The sequence below is a fragment of the Bactrocera dorsalis genome, chromosome 5 (assembly GCF_023373825.1).
Source record: "Bactrocera dorsalis isolate Fly_Bdor chromosome 5, ASM2337382v1, whole genome shotgun sequence".
NCBI lineage: Eukaryota > Metazoa > Arthropoda > Insecta > Diptera > Tephritidae > Bactrocera > Bactrocera dorsalis.
The window spans coordinates 27,441,531-27,458,347 of NC_064307.1; the positions used below are offsets into that span (position 1 = coordinate 27,441,531).

Genomic DNA, 16,817 nt, shown 5'->3' on the forward strand with positions numbered 1-16,817 from the left:
AAATTTTCAAAATCACCCTCAAAGCAACATAACTAAATCATTACCCATATGACACAACCTCATTAAAGATCACGTTTCTTGGATGTTGCATTTCATAACAAAGAAGATAAAACCCAGAGTTGGTACGTGAGAGCTGTTTCAACCCACTTATTTATAATAAAACAAGGAATATTCCCTTCAATTACACATTCATAACATTTATTTATAATATTGTTCGAGACGGCCTAACAGCCAGCTTGGTACCCTTATTAGCTCAGCATGCCTTTCCGGCCAAAGTAGTAATTTTCGTGCTATTAGGAACTAACAGAAATGACGTTTAAATTGCTTCAAAACAAATATTACATAGTTTGTTGTTGTTGACGTTTTTGAAACGAAGTAATTTGAAAAGATTCTGCCGAATTGTCTACACTCGATCGGATAAAAACCCAGGTCCGTTCTGCTGACTGTCGTAGAAACAGAGATATTACAGAGTTAGGCTTTAATACTCCAATTCAACTCGCTCATAAGCATACACAAAACGTGAATTTGGACTCGTTTGTCACGCTACTTTAAAAACGTCGCTTAATCGTAATTAGAGAAACAAATATAAATGATAATGTTTAAATATAGTAACATTTTTACATACATTTATGTACATATTTTTACAGCTGTTTTTTCGTTAGCCCGCAGAACCAACGACACCGAAAATACGACATCATAATTTGTATTCTCGTTGAACAACAAAGCGCACAAGCAAAGCATAATTACACCAACATTAAATGGGAAAATATTCGCCGGCTTGTAACAGCAGCAGCAGTAGCAACAACTTTAGGCGAATCAAATCCGTATTGCAGTTGATTAAAATTCATAAAAATAAAATTTTTACAAACAATTTCCGATGTGAGGAACAGCCAAGTAGTTATTTGGTATTTAGCAAGAATATTTAATGTAAGCAACCCTCGGTGCAGGAAGGTAATGGGAGAAGGGCGGCTGCGGCGTGTACTGTGTGTGTTGTAAACGTCAAAGCAGCAGTTACAAGAGCAACAACAACAAAGGCGGCAGCTGAATTGAGGGGTAGCAGCACAGTTCTACTTACAAAGCATTCCTACATTTGACTATATACAAACATAAGTATATAAATATGTAGACAGACAGACGTAGCACTATGAGCACTACACTTTGTAATACTTGAAGTTGCAGTGAACATTGTCGGGACGATTTTTACCCCATTTGTAAGCGAGTATGCCACGTCTGCAAAAGTCAATGAACCTTTACTTCACAAACCACTGCAATGTATGCCGTGCCGGTGGTGGTACACATACTATTTACGTACATATGTATGTACATACATACATGCATATGTACGTGTTACGTGTGTACATAGATAAAATGTAATTTTAGAGATTCGTACAAATCAAAATGAGCTACTCAGCAGTTGACGTTGAACGCTAAGGTCACACTGCACTGTGAATTTTCGAAGTGATTGTGTATAAACGTCCATAAATATGTGAACCTGGTGTATATAAAGGTGTAAAGAGCATAGCTCTATTTGCATTATGATACATCTTGATCAATAAGCACGGCAGCCTTAATTGTTTCACTTTGGGAAAGCGTCATTATGTACACAAAACAACAAACTTTGGTTAGCCCTTTACTATTGTTGTAGTTATTTGAACATTAACACTACTGTGTCTGATAAAATTGGTGGTAGCTTATTTTCTTCCGCTTTTACGGCGATGATAACGTGAGAGTATTGTTGTAATGCCATATTTGGAATGAATACAATAACGAATGCAACCCAAATTAGAATATTATTTGCAGCAGATGTCACGGACAGCTTTTTAGCTGGCTTTCATTGTTTCATTTTATTTAAAATAAAATAAAGTAGAAAGAAATCGATTTGGTTTCTCACTTACCATACTACTCCGAAGGCGCCATAGCCAATGGGACGATCCGGCTGCACATCCTGTGGCACAGCTGGCGGTTGATAATATGGTGCTGCAGCAGCTAAAATGGCACCTTGTGGGGCACCGCCAGCAGCTCCTCCCTGTACGAGTGACATTGATACGCTCATTGAAATACGCGGACGAGAACGCGACGTAGGAGCAACAGCAGCAACGGGCACTGCTGCTCTATGACCAAATTGTTGAGAATTGGAGGTATTGCTAAAGCAGTTGTTGACGTTGGCGTTTGAACTGCTTTGATGACTATTTAAAAGACCGCTGTTGTTGTGATTATGACTATGATTGGGATTGGGATTGAGATTGGCTCTTATTCCGTTCACGGTGTGCCTTTTGGGGCCAACAGTGGCCGCCATTCAACAATTTGCCATACAAAAGAATTAAAATTTCACAAAACAACAGTAAAAGTAAACACGTACGAATCGAGAACTCGTTAATTTGATTCTTAATTTATTAACTTTCAATTATTATTTATTTGAATGAAATTTTTGCTTTCTTTTCGTATTACTTATAATATACAATTGTAATACTTGCAATTACTACTTTTCTTTAAATTGATATTTTTGATATATATTTTACAACACTTTTAAACTGACATTTACACGAATATACACTTCTAAATTACACTGTGTATTTTTATAAGATTTTATTTAAGAACATGAGATTATTTCTACGTATTTATTGAACGTAGAGCGATAACGTTTCCAAATTTTATTAAACGCCGATTAAAAGCTGTCAAAAAAACAAAAACAAGAAATTAATGTTAGGCACTAAACAATGAAAAGATTATAACAATATTTGTGACCATCTACATACTCATGTGTGCGCAAAATAAAAATCCTATCACAAATTAATTCTAAATGTTATTCTTATACTGTGGTACCGACTTTGTAACGCCCTTACAACCTCGCTTATAAAATTAAGGAAAAGCAAATGGCACAGCACAGAATTTTGTTTTGTTTACTTTCAGTGTTGCCATTTTCCACAGCACTTTTTGCAAGAAGTCTTAAATTACTAAACGTACTTCTCTATAATCATGTTCAATGAAAATATATAAATGAAATCTTAAGACGAACTACATAACAGCGCACACATGACCACAAACTGCAACTATAAAAAAATTAAAAACTTAAAGTGCTCACCTTTAAAAAACTAAACTTGCAATTTTGCGTTGGATTTTAAACTTTTCGTGCACGGATGTATAATTAACAGGATGAAATTTAAGCCGCCTTAAAGAAATTGGAACAATGCTTGTATTTTAAATATTTACAGCTATTTTTTCACTTTTTTGCAGTTATTCAAGCTCATTAAGCATATATCCAATAAATAAGAGTATGTTTGGAGTTGAGAATATTGTGGTGTTTAAGATGTGTGACAAGCGTTCCAAGTTTCAAGGTACGGCAACTAAATAAACACGTCTATTTAAAAAAAGTTAGGGGCAGTTGTTTGACGGCGTGCAGGTAAGCAAAATTATTCGTGATAGCAACAGCAGTAATAGACACGTTCCACTAGCGCATATTCACTGTTTTGTTCTACCGCTATATGTATATTTTTTTCAGCTTACTGTTTTGTATGCGTTTGAGGCTTCTTATATTTTTTTATTTGCGAATAAACAATTTTACCGTTTCGTCTGTTCACTTCACTTTTTCACAGGCTTTATCAAGATTTATTTCTGCACGATTGACTCGTAAGTTAATTTGTTAGCATATTAGTAATAATAATTTATACCACATTAATATCGACAACTATTTTACAAACACCAATAATAGGTAAGGGGGCAGAAAACATTGGAGAAACTAGCCACATACAAAATCTTCACTGCTTTTACTTTGTTGCTTTTTGTTATATTTTTTCACTTTACATTTACACCACCTTTTTCATTTGCTTGGGAATTTATTACAAATTTTTGTTGTAATCTATATGCACTGTATATGCGACTCTTTATGTTTCCACTTAGTAAAATAAAAATTTGTTGCAATACGTTTTCTGCGTATTTGTAAAAACTAATTGATTTTACAAGTGAACTGCTTTTGTTTGCCTTTTGCAGAAAAATAAGTACACAAATTTATGTGGAAATCTGCTACACGCCGCGCTATCAACCGAATCACTTGCCGTTTTTTTTACGATTGCAGCCACCCTTTTTGATTATCCACAAGCGTAGAGAATTGAGAAACTAGCGAACACGTTGCGATACCTTGGAAAACTCAAACATATGTTGTAGATGTGCTCAAACTTGTTTGATGGAAATGTCAAAAATTCCAGTTTTTTTCTAATCAGCGCATACAGAGTTGCATTTAGTGTGACAGCTGGAAGTTATTTAAGAGCTAAATAATTGATAAAGTGCGTTCTAAAGCGATGCCAGATCATTTGAAAAATGTTTTTTTGAGATTTGTATATTTTCCAAATTTTCGAATTAACGTTAATAGTATACGAAATCGATTTAAAACGCTTACAACTAAAGCGTATTAAAAACAAACGTTGACACTATGTAAAAAAACTAAATCGATGCTACATCCTGACATTTTTCTTATCATTTAGTGTTAATGCAGCTTCATTTCCAAATTCATTACTGTTAAATCGTGTTCTCTTCCATTAAATTTTATTTGAAAGGAAACTATGTATAATATATGTATTTTTAAATTAAGAGTTAAATTCTAGTCTACGTTTCGTTAAACTATCTACTGCTGCTGCGTGGAATTCCCATTCCAGGTGGCATTTTCATCATCTGAATCCTTGTGATCTGTCAAGCGATGAATGTTTGAGCTACCATAACGACGATACGGTTTTGATTCGCCTTTTTCGGTATCGTCCGAGCTGCTGGCATTGTTACCCAAAATCGATCCGGTAGCAACACCACCTCCAAAACGTTCCATATTACGACGTTTTGCACTGAAATACAAAATGTGTAATGTTACTATATGTAAGTGTTAAACTATAGCTACACTTACGCATCATGTTGTGCTCCAGCTTCCTCGTTCGCTCGCTTGTTTGCACCAGACTCATTATTATTTTTTTTACCTCCACCGGTAGCAAAATTTTTTAAATAACCAAATACAGAAAAAACGGGAGAAAGTATAGCCATTACCAGCGTAGTAAATATATTCAGAAGTCCACCGGAGCGAGCTATGATAGCTGCTGGACTACTTGTACTCTCCTTCCCGATAATCAATATAACAGCACTAGGAAAAAGACTAAGTTCGGCCAGGGATTGATCATCATGTTCAATATTAAGTTCCCGCTTAGGGTATGTTGTAGCTAAAGTGAAATCTTTTATTCCGGTTCCAGGTAGTAAGTCTGTGCGGACATATTCGCGTAATTTGCCAAGTGTGTCTTGGCAATTAAACACATGTGCAGCGGTATTACCACTAGCAAAACGAAACTGTATTCTAGTGCTGTCTGGGGTAACTGGGTTTGCAATCGAGCTACTACCACTTTTAGTTCCTAAATCTGAACTTGTTGCAGCGCATGACTCATCACGAGGCGACGCAAACTTTTGCGCACGTTCAGCACGATCGGCAGCAATTTGTGCTCGTATTCTTTCACGCGCAGCCATTTCTTCGAGTTTTTCACGTCGAATATTTTCCTTCAATAAAATCAATTTTACATTGTTTTTCACAATATATAAGTAAAAAAAAATAAAATTTAATCAAACCTTTAGTTCTTTCAATTCTTGTCCGCGTTGCCATTCTTGTAAACTTTGCATTTCCTTTCCCTCACGTCGGCGCCTCAACTCTCGTTCTTTCTCTAGTTGTTTCTCCTCTTCAATGCGCTTCCTCCTTTGTTCCTCCATCTTTTTTCTGGCTTCCTCCAATTGTGCTTTAGCGTCTTTTTCATTTTGATTCTCTCCCTGATTAGTTGAGCAATGGGGTTTTTCGTCAGCCGGAACAATGTCTTCCTTTTGCTCTTTTGGTTTCTTGTAGCAGACGTCGCCATCACAAATAATTTCAGTCTGATCATCCTGCTTGACAGCAGAAACTGTTTCTGTTGTTGACTTGCTTGTGGAGGGGGATGTATTGTCAGCTGAGGGTGCGTCCGGTGACTCTTTTTGGGTAGTCAATTTAGAAGCAGCGGCATTTTGCTCTGCCGTAATGAAAGTAGTCGATGACTGTGTAGAGGGTGTGCTATGACCGGACAATGTAAGTACTTTATTAATTTTCTCTTCCAGTTCACCAATAGAAGCAATTATGCCAGTGCCTATTTCGAGCGGAGTGCCAGTCTTGCCAATAAAGAAAATTGATGGTACTGGAACTACTTGATCTAAAAAGTTACAAAGGGATAATTAAAAGAGTTATACATATACATACATATATGTAATCGTAGGTGTCAAAGTTTGCACTTACATATTGTTGCAAACTGCATGTACGCTTGGCTATCACTTTCGATTTTAATGGCAACAAAATCATCAGATTCCAATTTTTCTCGTATTTTCTGAGCATTAATAAAGTTTGAAAGCTTTTGTGTTGATTCATCTTTACCTTTAGAAGCAAGGAGTCAGAATTATTAAAATATAGAATTTACATACATATGTACATATATTAATCACTACAGAAATGACGTGTTCAATCACAGCTGATTTTTCTTTTTCCATGGATCTAAATATTTTAACTCACCTTCGACATAGACAACAAAAATTGCATTTTTGGCCTTTGATTCTGCCACTGCCTCTGCAATGTTACCTTTGTACCAGTTCATGTTTTATCCTTTACAGTTTTTATTGTTTTTTGAATGAATTAAAACACTGATAATTTCTTTAACAACTTCTCGAAAATGTAAAACAAAGTAAAACACCGAAGAAGAAGATTAGCCTTTGAGAAACAGTGTTGCCGTATTATTAATAAATGAGTAATGTCTCGGAACAATAAACATCTTTGTTAAATGTTTTTTATAGAAAAATAATACAATTTAGAAAATGAAAAAATCTACGTAATGTTTTCCATTTCCTTAAAATTTATCTTTGGTAGAGTTTCGTAATGTCAAATGTCATCGGGAGCTTTGAACTTGAGAGCAATAGCGGAACAGCTGATGCAACCACCTTTTAACGACAACAACAATCATTATTTAATTGATCAACGTATTTCTAGAACTATGGGCAAAATATCGCTCCTTTAAATACGTCAACATACGTATTTTCTTGTTATAATTACCTTTAACAATTCTTTGATATTTCGAGCAAATCGTAGATTATTTATAGAGTTTTAAAAAGTAAAATAAAAACACTCAATATACGTCATTATTTTACAATTTGTATGCCTATTTTTAATATTATATTTCCATATTAAATCATCATATAAAAATGAGTTACATTGTTAATATGTTAAGTGAATTGAAACAATAATAAATGTCAATATACGTTTGTGAATGTATTTGGTATGTCTGAAGCTTTAATGGTTAGCAATTTCCGGATCATCCAGCTCTGAAATTACAGCATTACTCAGATTTTACTTTCTACATTTGTGGCCTATATTCACTAACCTGACTCAGAAAGAATTCTGGCACTGGTTACGGAGCCAGACCGAGACGATATATCACTGCGAACTAAATTAATCCTTGGCAAACGTATGCAGCAACGTCGCATTTTGTTATCTTTATTGGTGGAACCATCTGCGGATATTTTACTAAAGTTCGTAGTGTCAGAGCAGCGTTGAATACGCACCGCACAGCGGCGTATTCGCTGATCTAAAATTTGTTCCTAAATAGGAAGAATAAAAGCACTTAATAATTGTTTGAGTAATAATTTTCAGCTATATAAAGAGAGCGGATTTGTCCAGTCATACGAATGGGTCACAGATATACACAACCACTTAATGCATATTTCAAAACTTGCTAATGTAAAATATGTGCAAACTTTATGCCAGACGTTCAAAAATATAAATATATATTTAATTTTCACTCTCTGGGCGTGAAAAAAATTGAGATTTCATTTCACAATTTACCTGTACTTCTTGTGGAGTAATACCAACAAATGACATACGATTGAGTTTCACGGAACACTTCTTGGTTTTAATTGTTGATTCCATTTTTTCTGTTACTGATTTATACAAGAGAACTTTCAGCTTTAATTTATAATACTTAAATGAAGTATAATTTCTGAATTTATCAAAATGGACGCTGTTATCTTGTTTTTCGACTTTTGCCTAGTGCACATTTATTTAAACTTTTGTTTTGGACATACTTAAAATGCAGTGTTGCCAGATCATACATAAATTACTTTGACCCAAAATTATAGCCCATGTACATGCCAAACTTTTAGTTCTGCATATCGTTGCCTAAAATGCAAAATAACGTAACATCACCTTTTAGGAGAAAAGCAATTAACAGGAGAACCGTAAAATAGAAACTGCTCATATTGAAGAATGTATGATATTTTTTGTAATATTATTTTTGTCTCCTGCATGACTCTTGGTAGTCCTACTGTATGCGCTTAAAAATTTAAATATATCTAATTAAATAAATATTACCGAAAATCTTAATTATTAAAGTCTTATTCATATGCCTTCAAGGATAGAGATAGCACTTGATGCTCAGTTGCTTGATAATCGCACTTTCTAGAATATGTTTTTCTGTAATTCCATAGAATTTATTCTGTTTGTGGTATAAGGTATAATACTGCCAATATTACTCTTTGTTGTTGTACTGACAGACAATATTCTTTATTCTGTAAATACATTGCCTTTTCGGTGTCCGGGTCTTGTTACAACCGCCTGAAGCGTTCTCTGTCGTAACGTTACTGCATGAAATGTATGAAAGTAACTCACCGGGTTTTCTTACTCATATTTTCTTGTTTTTCTAGAATGGCAGCATTATGTTGGTTATAAATCGAACAATGCCTAGTAAATCAGCTGATAAGAGGATTTGATAGAAAAATTGCGAAAACGAGTGGTTATTATCAAAATTGGAACGAAGGGAGAAGATATTTCCTATTCGAGTGTGTGTCTGTTAAATTATGGCTGGACTAGTGCATTTAGCGCGATTTTGTAGCAAGCAGCAACAAATAACATCAACAAATAGACGATTCTGCAACATAGTGAGGCCCACTTCTGGTCTACTCAAAACGCATGGACAACGTCGATTACCTGCTCATTTGGTAAGTGTAAATTTCAAGGCCATATCAGGCGATATCATTTCTACATATTTCATAACATATCTTATAAGAGAACTTATCATAATGATTCAGCATATGCTTAATACTTTCAAAAAGTGCTCCTGGAGTGGTCAGGCAAACAGTGTTCAAATTTGTATTGTTTTGGCCTTCCGTGTAGCTAAACGTTACTAGTCGAAGATGAAAATGGTCTAATTAATTACCATTTCTCTTTTATCTACTTCTCATTGCAGAACTAACAAGCTTCGTGAACATCAACATACAAAGTATTTTATGTACAAAAAAATATTAAACCAATAACAATCTGCATTTGAACATTGTTTGCTGACACACACATAAAAAAGTAGTTGTAACTATTTACAAGTATTGTAAACGAAATCATGGGACGAACTGCCCGTGCAAGGCAACGCAATAAACGTATGCGTGTAACACAAAACGCCCCAGAAGACTCCTTAAACCCCTTATTATATGAGTTGAGCAGGCTTGGGTGGCACAATCCCAGCCGGTTAACGGCACGAGATTTTCCATTAACGGGTCGCGGTGTTTGTTCCAAAAACCAAAAATTCTCTACGGGCGATACACTTATAAATCTACCTCTGAAATGTTTGGTAACAATATCGACACTTGAAGAAGCCGCACATTTTAAATCACAATTTGATGTAACCAAATTCCACAAAGATTGCAAAATATCTTTTCAATCATTATTAGCACTAAATATACTACATGAGAAACACCTCGAGGAAGCTTCACATATAAGTGCTTACATAAATACCATACCCAAACAATTTAGCGCACCTTATTTTTGCCCGATTGCTGAGCTGCAACGTTTGCCTGTGGAAATTTTGGAGAAAACAGTTGAACAACATCGTCTTATTCGTGAAAATTACACCAACTTAAAGAGTGTTTTTCATAGAAACGAATGTAGTTATTGCGGTCAGCTGTACTTTGATGAAATCTATACGCTGGACGCATTCAAGTGGGCTTATTTTGCTGTCAACACACGTAGTGTTTATGTATTTAGTCGCCAATTCAAACCAGACAAATGCTTCTTTCAACCGCTACTCAGTGACGAACCAAATATGGCGTTAGCGCCATTTCTTGACCTCTTCAATCATTCAGCTGAAGTTACTACAAGTGCCGACCTCCTACCATCAGGGCCGAAAAAGCAATTGGAATACGTTCTGACATTAGAGAGCAACACTTCTGCAATTTCACCGCGTTCACAACTATTTATAAGTTATGGCGCCTTATCGAATTTTAAACTATTCACCGAATACGGGTTTTTTATAACCCAAAATAGACACGATTATTTTAGTTTTTCGCTAACCGATGTTGAGGATTTCCTGAAGCACGATAAAACGTACAGCAATTTAATTTTGCATCGCAATAAATTCGCCTTTATACGCCAGCACAATTTGCACGACGAAATGTTTGTGCACTTAGATGATGGTGCGTCGCACAATTTATGTGTTGTACTGCATTTGCTTGTACATGAGCAGAGCATATACCCGAATGTGCTTAATCAAGTGGCTTTTGGCGCAGCTGAGCGTTTGGCTAATGTTGAGAATGAAGTGCGATCACTTGTGTCTTATAAAATAAACACTTATAGAACATTTTTGGTTGATTTCGAAAAACTCACCATACTGAGCGAAAGCGGAAAGGTTGCAAAAAGCTATATGGAAGAGTGCATACGGTACCTTGAAGAATATTTAGATAGTATATGAAGTAGACTAGAAATTAAGATTGAAAGTAATACACCCTGTATATTGTTTTTAAATAAACTTATTTTTATTATTGCAACTTATTGTGTTTTTTTTTTCGTTTTACTCAAGCAATGTGCATTACAAATTTCTGTATTTCAGTTCTATTCCAGCCAATCTGTAGCCGACAATGATGACGTGGCAAAAACGCAAAAGAAGAAAGTCACGCCGTTTACACCGACGCCCGGAAATAAATTGCTGGGCGGTGTGCTGGTGAAGAAAGTGCCCAAAGGTAACTAAAACGCGTTAAGACAGTGTTAGAACGCATCGACGAAATAACGGCATAGGGACGAGGTAACATTGTAAATACATCTCAGGTACCGCTTGGTCGTCTCTTGACGAACTCGATTATCACTGAGTATGAGGAATGAACGGGTATAACGTTGAAGTCCTCTGCACATTCTTTCATGTTTTTAATTTTTTTATGAACAATTTTTGAACATTTGTTTTGAAAAGTTATTATGCCGTTGTTATATTGTTTTGACTGCGCACTAGCTAAAATTAAATAAGACAAGTAAGAAAGTACTAAGTTCGGGCACAACCGAACATTTTATACTCTTGCAATTTGCCAGGGTCAAAGAGGGCTTAATACCTTCAGGAGCGTAGGGTTTGTATGTTATGGCGTCCAGGACAAGATTTCACCCGATTTTATTCATTTTGGGCATAAAGGTGTACGGTTATTAGCAAATCACGTTTAAAATCAACTTTGAAAATCTTTCCAATAGGTATTTGGTGGCTAAATCTGATATGATTCAACCCATTTTTGACATACAGACATGCTACAATGTTATAAGAAAAGTATTTTCTACGAATTTCTATAATAATCAGATGGAATTTAAAATTGGGTTATAGAGGAAGTAGGCGTAGTTGTAATTTGATTTCGTTTGTTCTCCCATTGGAACATGGGAATATCAAGGTAACATTATATACCAAATTTGGTCGATATCGGTTGAGTAAGTCTTAAGATAAGTTTTTTCACCGAAATCTGGGTAGAGCCACGCACATCGCCAGTGTTATTGTTGTTGTCGAGGCAGAAAACATCCCTGAAGAAATTTCGAGGAATGGTGCCGAGTTGATAGTCCAGCCCCCTTCCGATTACTTAGACCCGAATGTCGGGGGAACTGCCACTTCGGCCGTTTTGACCCCGGTTCCTATATAATCTTCTTGAATCAGCGGGTGAAAATTTTAACGCCTTTGGAGTATTTATTTATTGGTTTTTCGCCCTTTTAATCGTTTTTAACGGAACCGTATATGTAAACAGACGGCAGACAGTCACTCGGAATTTCGACTCGTCTCGATGATTATTGATATATGATTTACATATAAGTTTTACGTCATACAAATAACCGTTAGGTGAACAAAACTATTATACTCTGTAGCGACATGTTGCAAGGGTGTACAAATTTTGACATTGGCACCAATTAAATGTCAACTAACCGCTTGTTTTTCTGCTTTATTTACTTTTTTCCCCTAAATTCTTATATATTCACTGCATATTAATTAAAGTTCAGTTTTTACACTTCCCATGTTATAGGAGCTCGGATTTTTTATGCAAATTTAATGCGCAAAAATATTGAAAAAGTATGCATATGAAAATTAAGAATTTGCTAAAGGAAAAGTTCTAGGCAAACGTTAATTAATAGGTAACGGTACTAGCATTTGCAGCTAAAATGGTTGGACATACCCGATTTTCAGAAAATATTTGTTTTTAAAATACTATTACATTTTTTATTTTCTAAAAATCGTTTTTATTTTTTTTTTTTTGCAAACTTCTAAGACTTAACGGGATAAATTAATTCATTTTCTTCTACAATAAGTTTCAGAAATGATGTAATATTGAATAAAACTACGCACATGCATATGGATCCGAGTTCTACTAATCATATTAATCCTGCCCTTTTAATTATAACCTTACTTTTTTCTAACTTTTTTAAATATTTAGGCAACATTTTATTATGTTTATTGTATATACATACTGATTTAACTAATTTTTGTTCAGCTAACCGTGCTAACATTTTTCCCTTTAGTTGTCATTAATCATCAATCAAACGCTTACTGTTGTTGTGTGACCTTGTTGGGGTCTTACTTTTGAATCTAGTAATTACCCATAGGTCCGACAACAACAGCACAGCGGCTACCACTACGAAATTGTCATATTCATTTAGGCGGCACTGATGCAGGCAGTGCGCTGGGAAAACTCGACGCGCCGGAAGTGACATCACAAGATATGTTGCGCGCCATGATGCACTACATCTGGCCCAAAGAGGATGCGCTCGTGCGGAAACGGTACAATATTAAAAAAGAATTCAAATTTATTTTAATTAACCTCACTTTTTTTTTACTTACCTTTCTCCTGTAGTGTGGTTATATCTCTAAGTCTACTAGTCGGTTCCAAAATGCTGACTGTTTGTGTACCGTTCCTGTTTAAGGGTGCCGTCGATACGCTGAACACGATGAACACGCTGAACATGGACACAGCGCCGGACACGGTGTTGTCTGTAGCCACAGCCTTGCTGCTTGGATGTAATACAACAGTCTTTAGATTTAATAATCCAACTAACTAACTAACTTTTAGATGGCGTTGCACGCGCCAGCGCTGCCGCTTTCAACGAACTGCGTAATGCTGTCTTCGCGCGGGTGGCACACCATTCCATCCGGAAGATTGCCTCGAACGTGTTTCTGCATTTGCATAATTTGGATTTGGCATTCCATTTGAATAAACAGACGGGCGCCTTATCTAAGGTAAGCACTGCAGCGCTGTTGTCTAACCCATCCTGAAGTGTGTGAAAGAGTATTTGTGAATTTTTCAGACTATCGATCGCGGTTCACGTGGCATAAATTTTGTGCTCAGCGCCATGGTTTTCAATATTGTGCCAACCATATTCGAACTGGCGCTGGTGTCCTCCATCTTGGGCACGAAGGTAAAGTATTTGGCACATAACCTCGAAAATACATTTGCTCACAGTTATATTTTGGATCTTTTACAGTGCGGCTTAGCCTTTGCCGGCGTTTCGATGGGTTGTGTCGGCGTGTATGCCGCTTTCACGTTAGCCGTTACGCAATGGCGCACCAAGTTCCGCATCTATATGAATCAGGCCGAAAATGAGGCGAGCAATAAAGCTGTCGATTCGCTAATCAACTACGAAACTGTCAAGTATTTCAATAATGAAAAGTTCGAAGCCGGCCGTTACAATGATGTGCTGAAGAAATATGAGGTGGCCAGTTTAAAGACGAGTACCAGTTTGGCCATGCTGAATTTCGGTCAAAATGCCATTTTCAGTTCGGCGCTGAGTGTAATCATGTTGCTGGCCGCTAACGAGATATCCAAAGGCAATATGACCGTTGGTGATTTGGTGATGGTTAACGGTTTACTATTCCAACTTTCCATCCCCTTGGGTTTTCTTGGCAGCGTATATCGCGAGGTGCGTCAAGCTCTACTTGACATGCAATCAATGTTTACGCTTATGAATGTCGATGCACGTATTGCTTCAGCGCCGCATGCACCACATCTGGCTGTTGGTTATGACAATGCATCTATCGAATTCAGAAATGTCAGCTTTGAGTATGAACCGGGTAAACCGATCTTCAAGGATTTGTCCTTTACCATACCCGCTGGCAAGACAATCGCTTTCGTTGGTGGTTCGGGTTCGGGAAAATCGTCAATGGTGCGTTTGCTATTTCGCTTCTTCGAACCCAATGCGGGCAAAATTTTCATTAACGGGCAGGATACCAGTGAAGTGGATTTAGACAGTTTGCGCCACGCAATCGCTGTTGTGCCGCAGGTAAGACTATAAACACGCTACATATACATATATATTCGTTCCATTAGTTCCACAAAATGTAGTCAGATAGTCAGATATTAGATTGTCAAATATCTCCCTTCCGCCTTTTTGCTCTTTATCCAATGCTTTATAAAAAGTATTACAGTCATCGGATTTAGTTCAAATGTTCGCCGTTTCGTTTGTTAATCTGTTTTCATCTAGACGGCAACTTCAGAATACCACCTTCTTATTTGCGAAGAACTGGGACAGCTACTTTTCACAAGCCTCTTTTGAGTTCAACTTTACACTAACAAGGGCGTCTACTGTGTTAGCCGGAAATTTACACTGTACCCCTCGGTAGACAAAGCCAAACGATGTGTTACCCGTCGGCTAACCAGTATTCCAATACTCGATGTGTGGAAAATCGGAAGAGTCCTATCGTCCAATAACTCCCTTCTTCCCAGTAGTGAAGGCACTTGACATTTAACAGCCTGTGCTCCTTCACCCCTCACACGACTGCGATTATTGTCAAAATAGAAAGCCGCAACAAAATCCTCAAGTCGCTAGCTGGCCGGCCCGTCCTTAACTACGCCGGCTCCTATGAGCATCAAGAGGTTCTTGTTCAACTACGTCGATGACATAAAACAAAACGCCCACCAGACTTCGGACGAAACAAACTTCCCCGAAAGACACTAACCACCTCTTTGAATGCCCTCTCCCTATGGTCCTACCCCATGTAACAGCACGTTTCTTGGGTCCACCGATGACAACTTATCTAGTGGTGCAAACATTTTCGTAAACCCCCTTAGGACGGTCTCAAAATTGCCACAGTCGGATCACTACACGCCTACTGCCCATGCAAAGCCATTTTGAATCGAAATAATGTAGATTTTGTGTCGGACGTTATTTGAAATATTACCCACTTTTTCAAAATTAATCAGAATCCGTCAATTTTTTAATATTTCAGGATTCGGTACTTTTCCACGACACCATACAACACAACATCCACTACGGCAACTTGAATAAATCGCAAGAAGATGTGGAGAATGCTGCACGTATGGCGGATCTGCATGACTCCATCATGCGCTGGCCGAAGCGATACGAAACAGAAGTCGGCGAACGCGGCCTCAAGCTGTCGGGCGGTGAGAAACAACGCGTGGCCATTGCACGCGCCATACTCAAGAACTCGCCAATTCTCATATTTGATGAGGCAACGAGCAGTCTGGACTCGATTACGGAGCAAGTAAGCGTTTAGTTGTTCAAATCGCTCAATAATTTTTTAATTTCGCTCTCTTTCCAGAACATACTGCAAGCGCTTTCACGCGCCACTGCCAATCGCACCAGCATATGCATAGCACATCGACTCTCCACCGTTATGGATGCCGACGAGATTTTCGTGCTGGAGAATGGGCGTGTGGGTGAACGTGGCACACATGCGGAACTCCTTAAGAAGAACGGTCTCTATGCGCGTCTCTGGGAGACGCAAACACAACAATACTGACCGGAGGCGCTTGTGCGCGTCAGCAATGCCTAAACGTTGTATTATTCACCCAAAACAAACACACACACCTAGGGACAAATACAAACACACCGCCGACTGTCATTGGGCAGTTTTAGTGTCATGTAATTTAATTATTGTTGATTTACATAGAAGCTATTGAATGATTCATTCTCAGTATGTACTGGTTATATACATGTGTATGTATGTTTTAAGCAAACAAGCGTAGTAAAAGTCAAAACCCTAACCTCCAAACATATACACTCACACGTAGTTATTTTCATTGCCATTGTTTATGCATTCGAAGTTGTTTTTAGTTAAAGTTTTGCAGACGTTCATGACGGCGATACGTTGACAGCAATTTAACTGCCGGATTTGTTTTGATTTGTTTTGATCATAGCTATAAAACACACATAATTTATATATACGAATATAATATGACTTGCATGTATGCATGTATGTATGTGCTGCAGTCGTTTTAAGGTGAAAAGTGGAGGCAGTTGCTAACAGACAGACAGACAGACAGACAGACACTAGTGAGCATAGTCGTGACACATAACGGTTTATATAAATACATATTTGTTGAAAATGGTTCCTGTGAATATTTAAACCATCACACAGACACACACACACACACACACAGCTGTATTGTGAATAGTGAAATATGCAAATAAATAATATACAGTTAAGATAGCAACAACAATGTTTTAAATGTATTTTTATTCTGTAATAAAGTTTATTTAAAATCTGTATACAATT

The 16,817-nt window shown here is 37.1% G+C and overlaps 5 protein-coding genes across 8 annotated transcripts in view; 2 read left to right on the plus strand and 3 right to left on the minus strand.

Moving 5' to 3' along the window:
• LOC105223273 (serine/threonine-protein kinase NLK2) overlaps positions 1-4,094 on the minus strand; it is a 267,485-nt gene extending 263,391 nt beyond the window's left edge. For all 3 annotated transcript variants that reach the window (XM_049458649.1, XM_049458651.1, XM_049458650.1), the window contains exons 1-2: positions 3,083-4,094; positions 1,896-2,672 (exon numbers count right to left, since the gene is read on the minus strand). In XM_049458649.1, coding sequence (XP_049314606.1) covers positions 1,896-2,296 — 401 coding nt within the window. In that variant the 5' untranslated portion in view covers positions 2,297-2,672; positions 3,083-4,094. The remainder of the gene's footprint in view (positions 1-1,895; positions 2,673-3,082) is intronic.
• Positions 4,095-4,517: 423 nt separating this feature from the next.
• On the minus strand, positions 4,518-6,753 carry LOC105223275 (UBX domain-containing protein 4). Its single transcript, XM_011200949.2, has 5 exons — positions 6,551-6,753; positions 6,281-6,415; positions 5,593-6,197; positions 4,889-5,523; positions 4,518-4,829 (listed from the first exon to the last, which is right to left on the minus strand). The coding sequence occupies exons 1-5, from the start codon at positions 6,630-6,632 to the stop codon at positions 4,619-4,621; spliced, it is 1,668 nt and encodes a 555-aa protein (XP_011199251.2). The 5' UTR covers positions 6,633-6,753; the 3' UTR covers positions 4,518-4,618.
• A 410-nt stretch (positions 6,754-7,163) lies between these two features.
• LOC105223276 (uncharacterized) lies at positions 7,164-8,098 on the minus strand. The gene is made up of 3 exons (XM_011200950.4): positions 7,874-8,098; positions 7,413-7,629; positions 7,164-7,353 (listed from the first exon to the last, which is right to left on the minus strand). Exons 1-3 carry the CDS (start codon positions 7,955-7,957, stop codon positions 7,322-7,324), a joined length of 333 nt encoding a protein of 110 aa, XP_011199252.2. The 5' UTR covers positions 7,958-8,098; the 3' UTR covers positions 7,164-7,321.
• Positions 8,099-8,741: 643 nt separating this feature from the next.
• Positions 8,742-16,761, plus strand: LOC105223277 (iron-sulfur clusters transporter ABCB7, mitochondrial). 2 transcript variants are annotated; one of them, XM_049458639.1, is made up of 9 exons: positions 8,742-9,024; positions 10,902-11,031; positions 12,965-13,085; positions 13,159-13,322; positions 13,375-13,541; positions 13,610-13,720; positions 13,787-14,581; positions 15,528-15,803; positions 15,861-16,761. In XM_049458639.1, the coding sequence occupies exons 1-9, from the start codon at positions 8,884-8,886 to the stop codon at positions 16,059-16,061; spliced, it is 2,106 nt and encodes a 701-aa protein (XP_049314596.1). In that variant the 5' UTR covers positions 8,742-8,883; the 3' UTR covers positions 16,062-16,761. The 2 variants fall into 2 exon arrangements, with proteins under 2 accessions (XP_049314596.1, XP_049314595.1); XM_049458638.1 differs by having other exon boundaries at positions 8,763-9,024; positions 12,911-13,085.
• Positions 9,274-10,839, plus strand: LOC125778920 (SET domain-containing protein 4). Its single transcript, XM_049458659.1, has one exon. It carries the CDS (start codon positions 9,420-9,422, stop codon positions 10,761-10,763), a length of 1,344 nt encoding a protein of 447 aa, XP_049314616.1. The 5' UTR covers positions 9,274-9,419; the 3' UTR covers positions 10,764-10,839.
• Positions 16,762-16,817: the final 56 nt, after the last annotated feature.

Coding starts and splice junctions, on each gene's coding strand:
- LOC105223275 (XM_011200949.2), bottom strand. CDS start 6,632: ATGAACTGGTACAAAGGTAACATTGCAGAGGCAGTGGCAGAATCAAAG. Junction 6,416..6,550: donor TTTTGTTGTCTATGTCGAAG/GTGAGTTAAAAT, acceptor TTGCTTCTAAAG/GTAAAGATGAATCAACACAA. Junction 5,524..5,592: donor AAGAATTGAAAGAACTAAAG/GTTTGATTAAAT, acceptor ATTTTATTGAAG/GAAAATATTCGACGTGAAAA.
- LOC105223276 (XM_011200950.4), bottom strand. CDS start 7,957: ATGGAATCAACAATTAAAACCAAGAAGTGTTCCGTGAAACTCAATCGT. Junction 7,630..7,873: donor TTACTCCACAAGAAGTACAG/GTAAATTGTGAA, acceptor CTTCCTATTTAG/GAACAAATTTTAGATCAGCG. Junction 7,354..7,412: donor CAGAATTCTTTCTGAGTCAG/GTTAGTGAATAT, acceptor CTGTAATTTCAG/AGCTGGATGATCCGGAAATT.
- LOC105223277 (XM_049458638.1), top strand. CDS start 8,884: ATGGCTGGACTAGTGCATTTAGCGCGATTTTGTAGCAAGCAGCAACAA. Junction 9,025..10,901: donor GTCGATTACCTGCTCATTTG/GTAAGTGTAAAT, acceptor TCTGTATTTCAG/TTCTATTCCAGCCAATCTGT. Junction 13,086..13,158: donor GATGCGCTCGTGCGGAAACG/GTACAATATTAA, acceptor TTTCTCCTGTAG/TGTGGTTATATCTCTAAGTC.
- LOC125778920 (XM_049458659.1), top strand. CDS start 9,420: ATGGGACGAACTGCCCGTGCAAGGCAACGCAATAAACGTATGCGTGTA.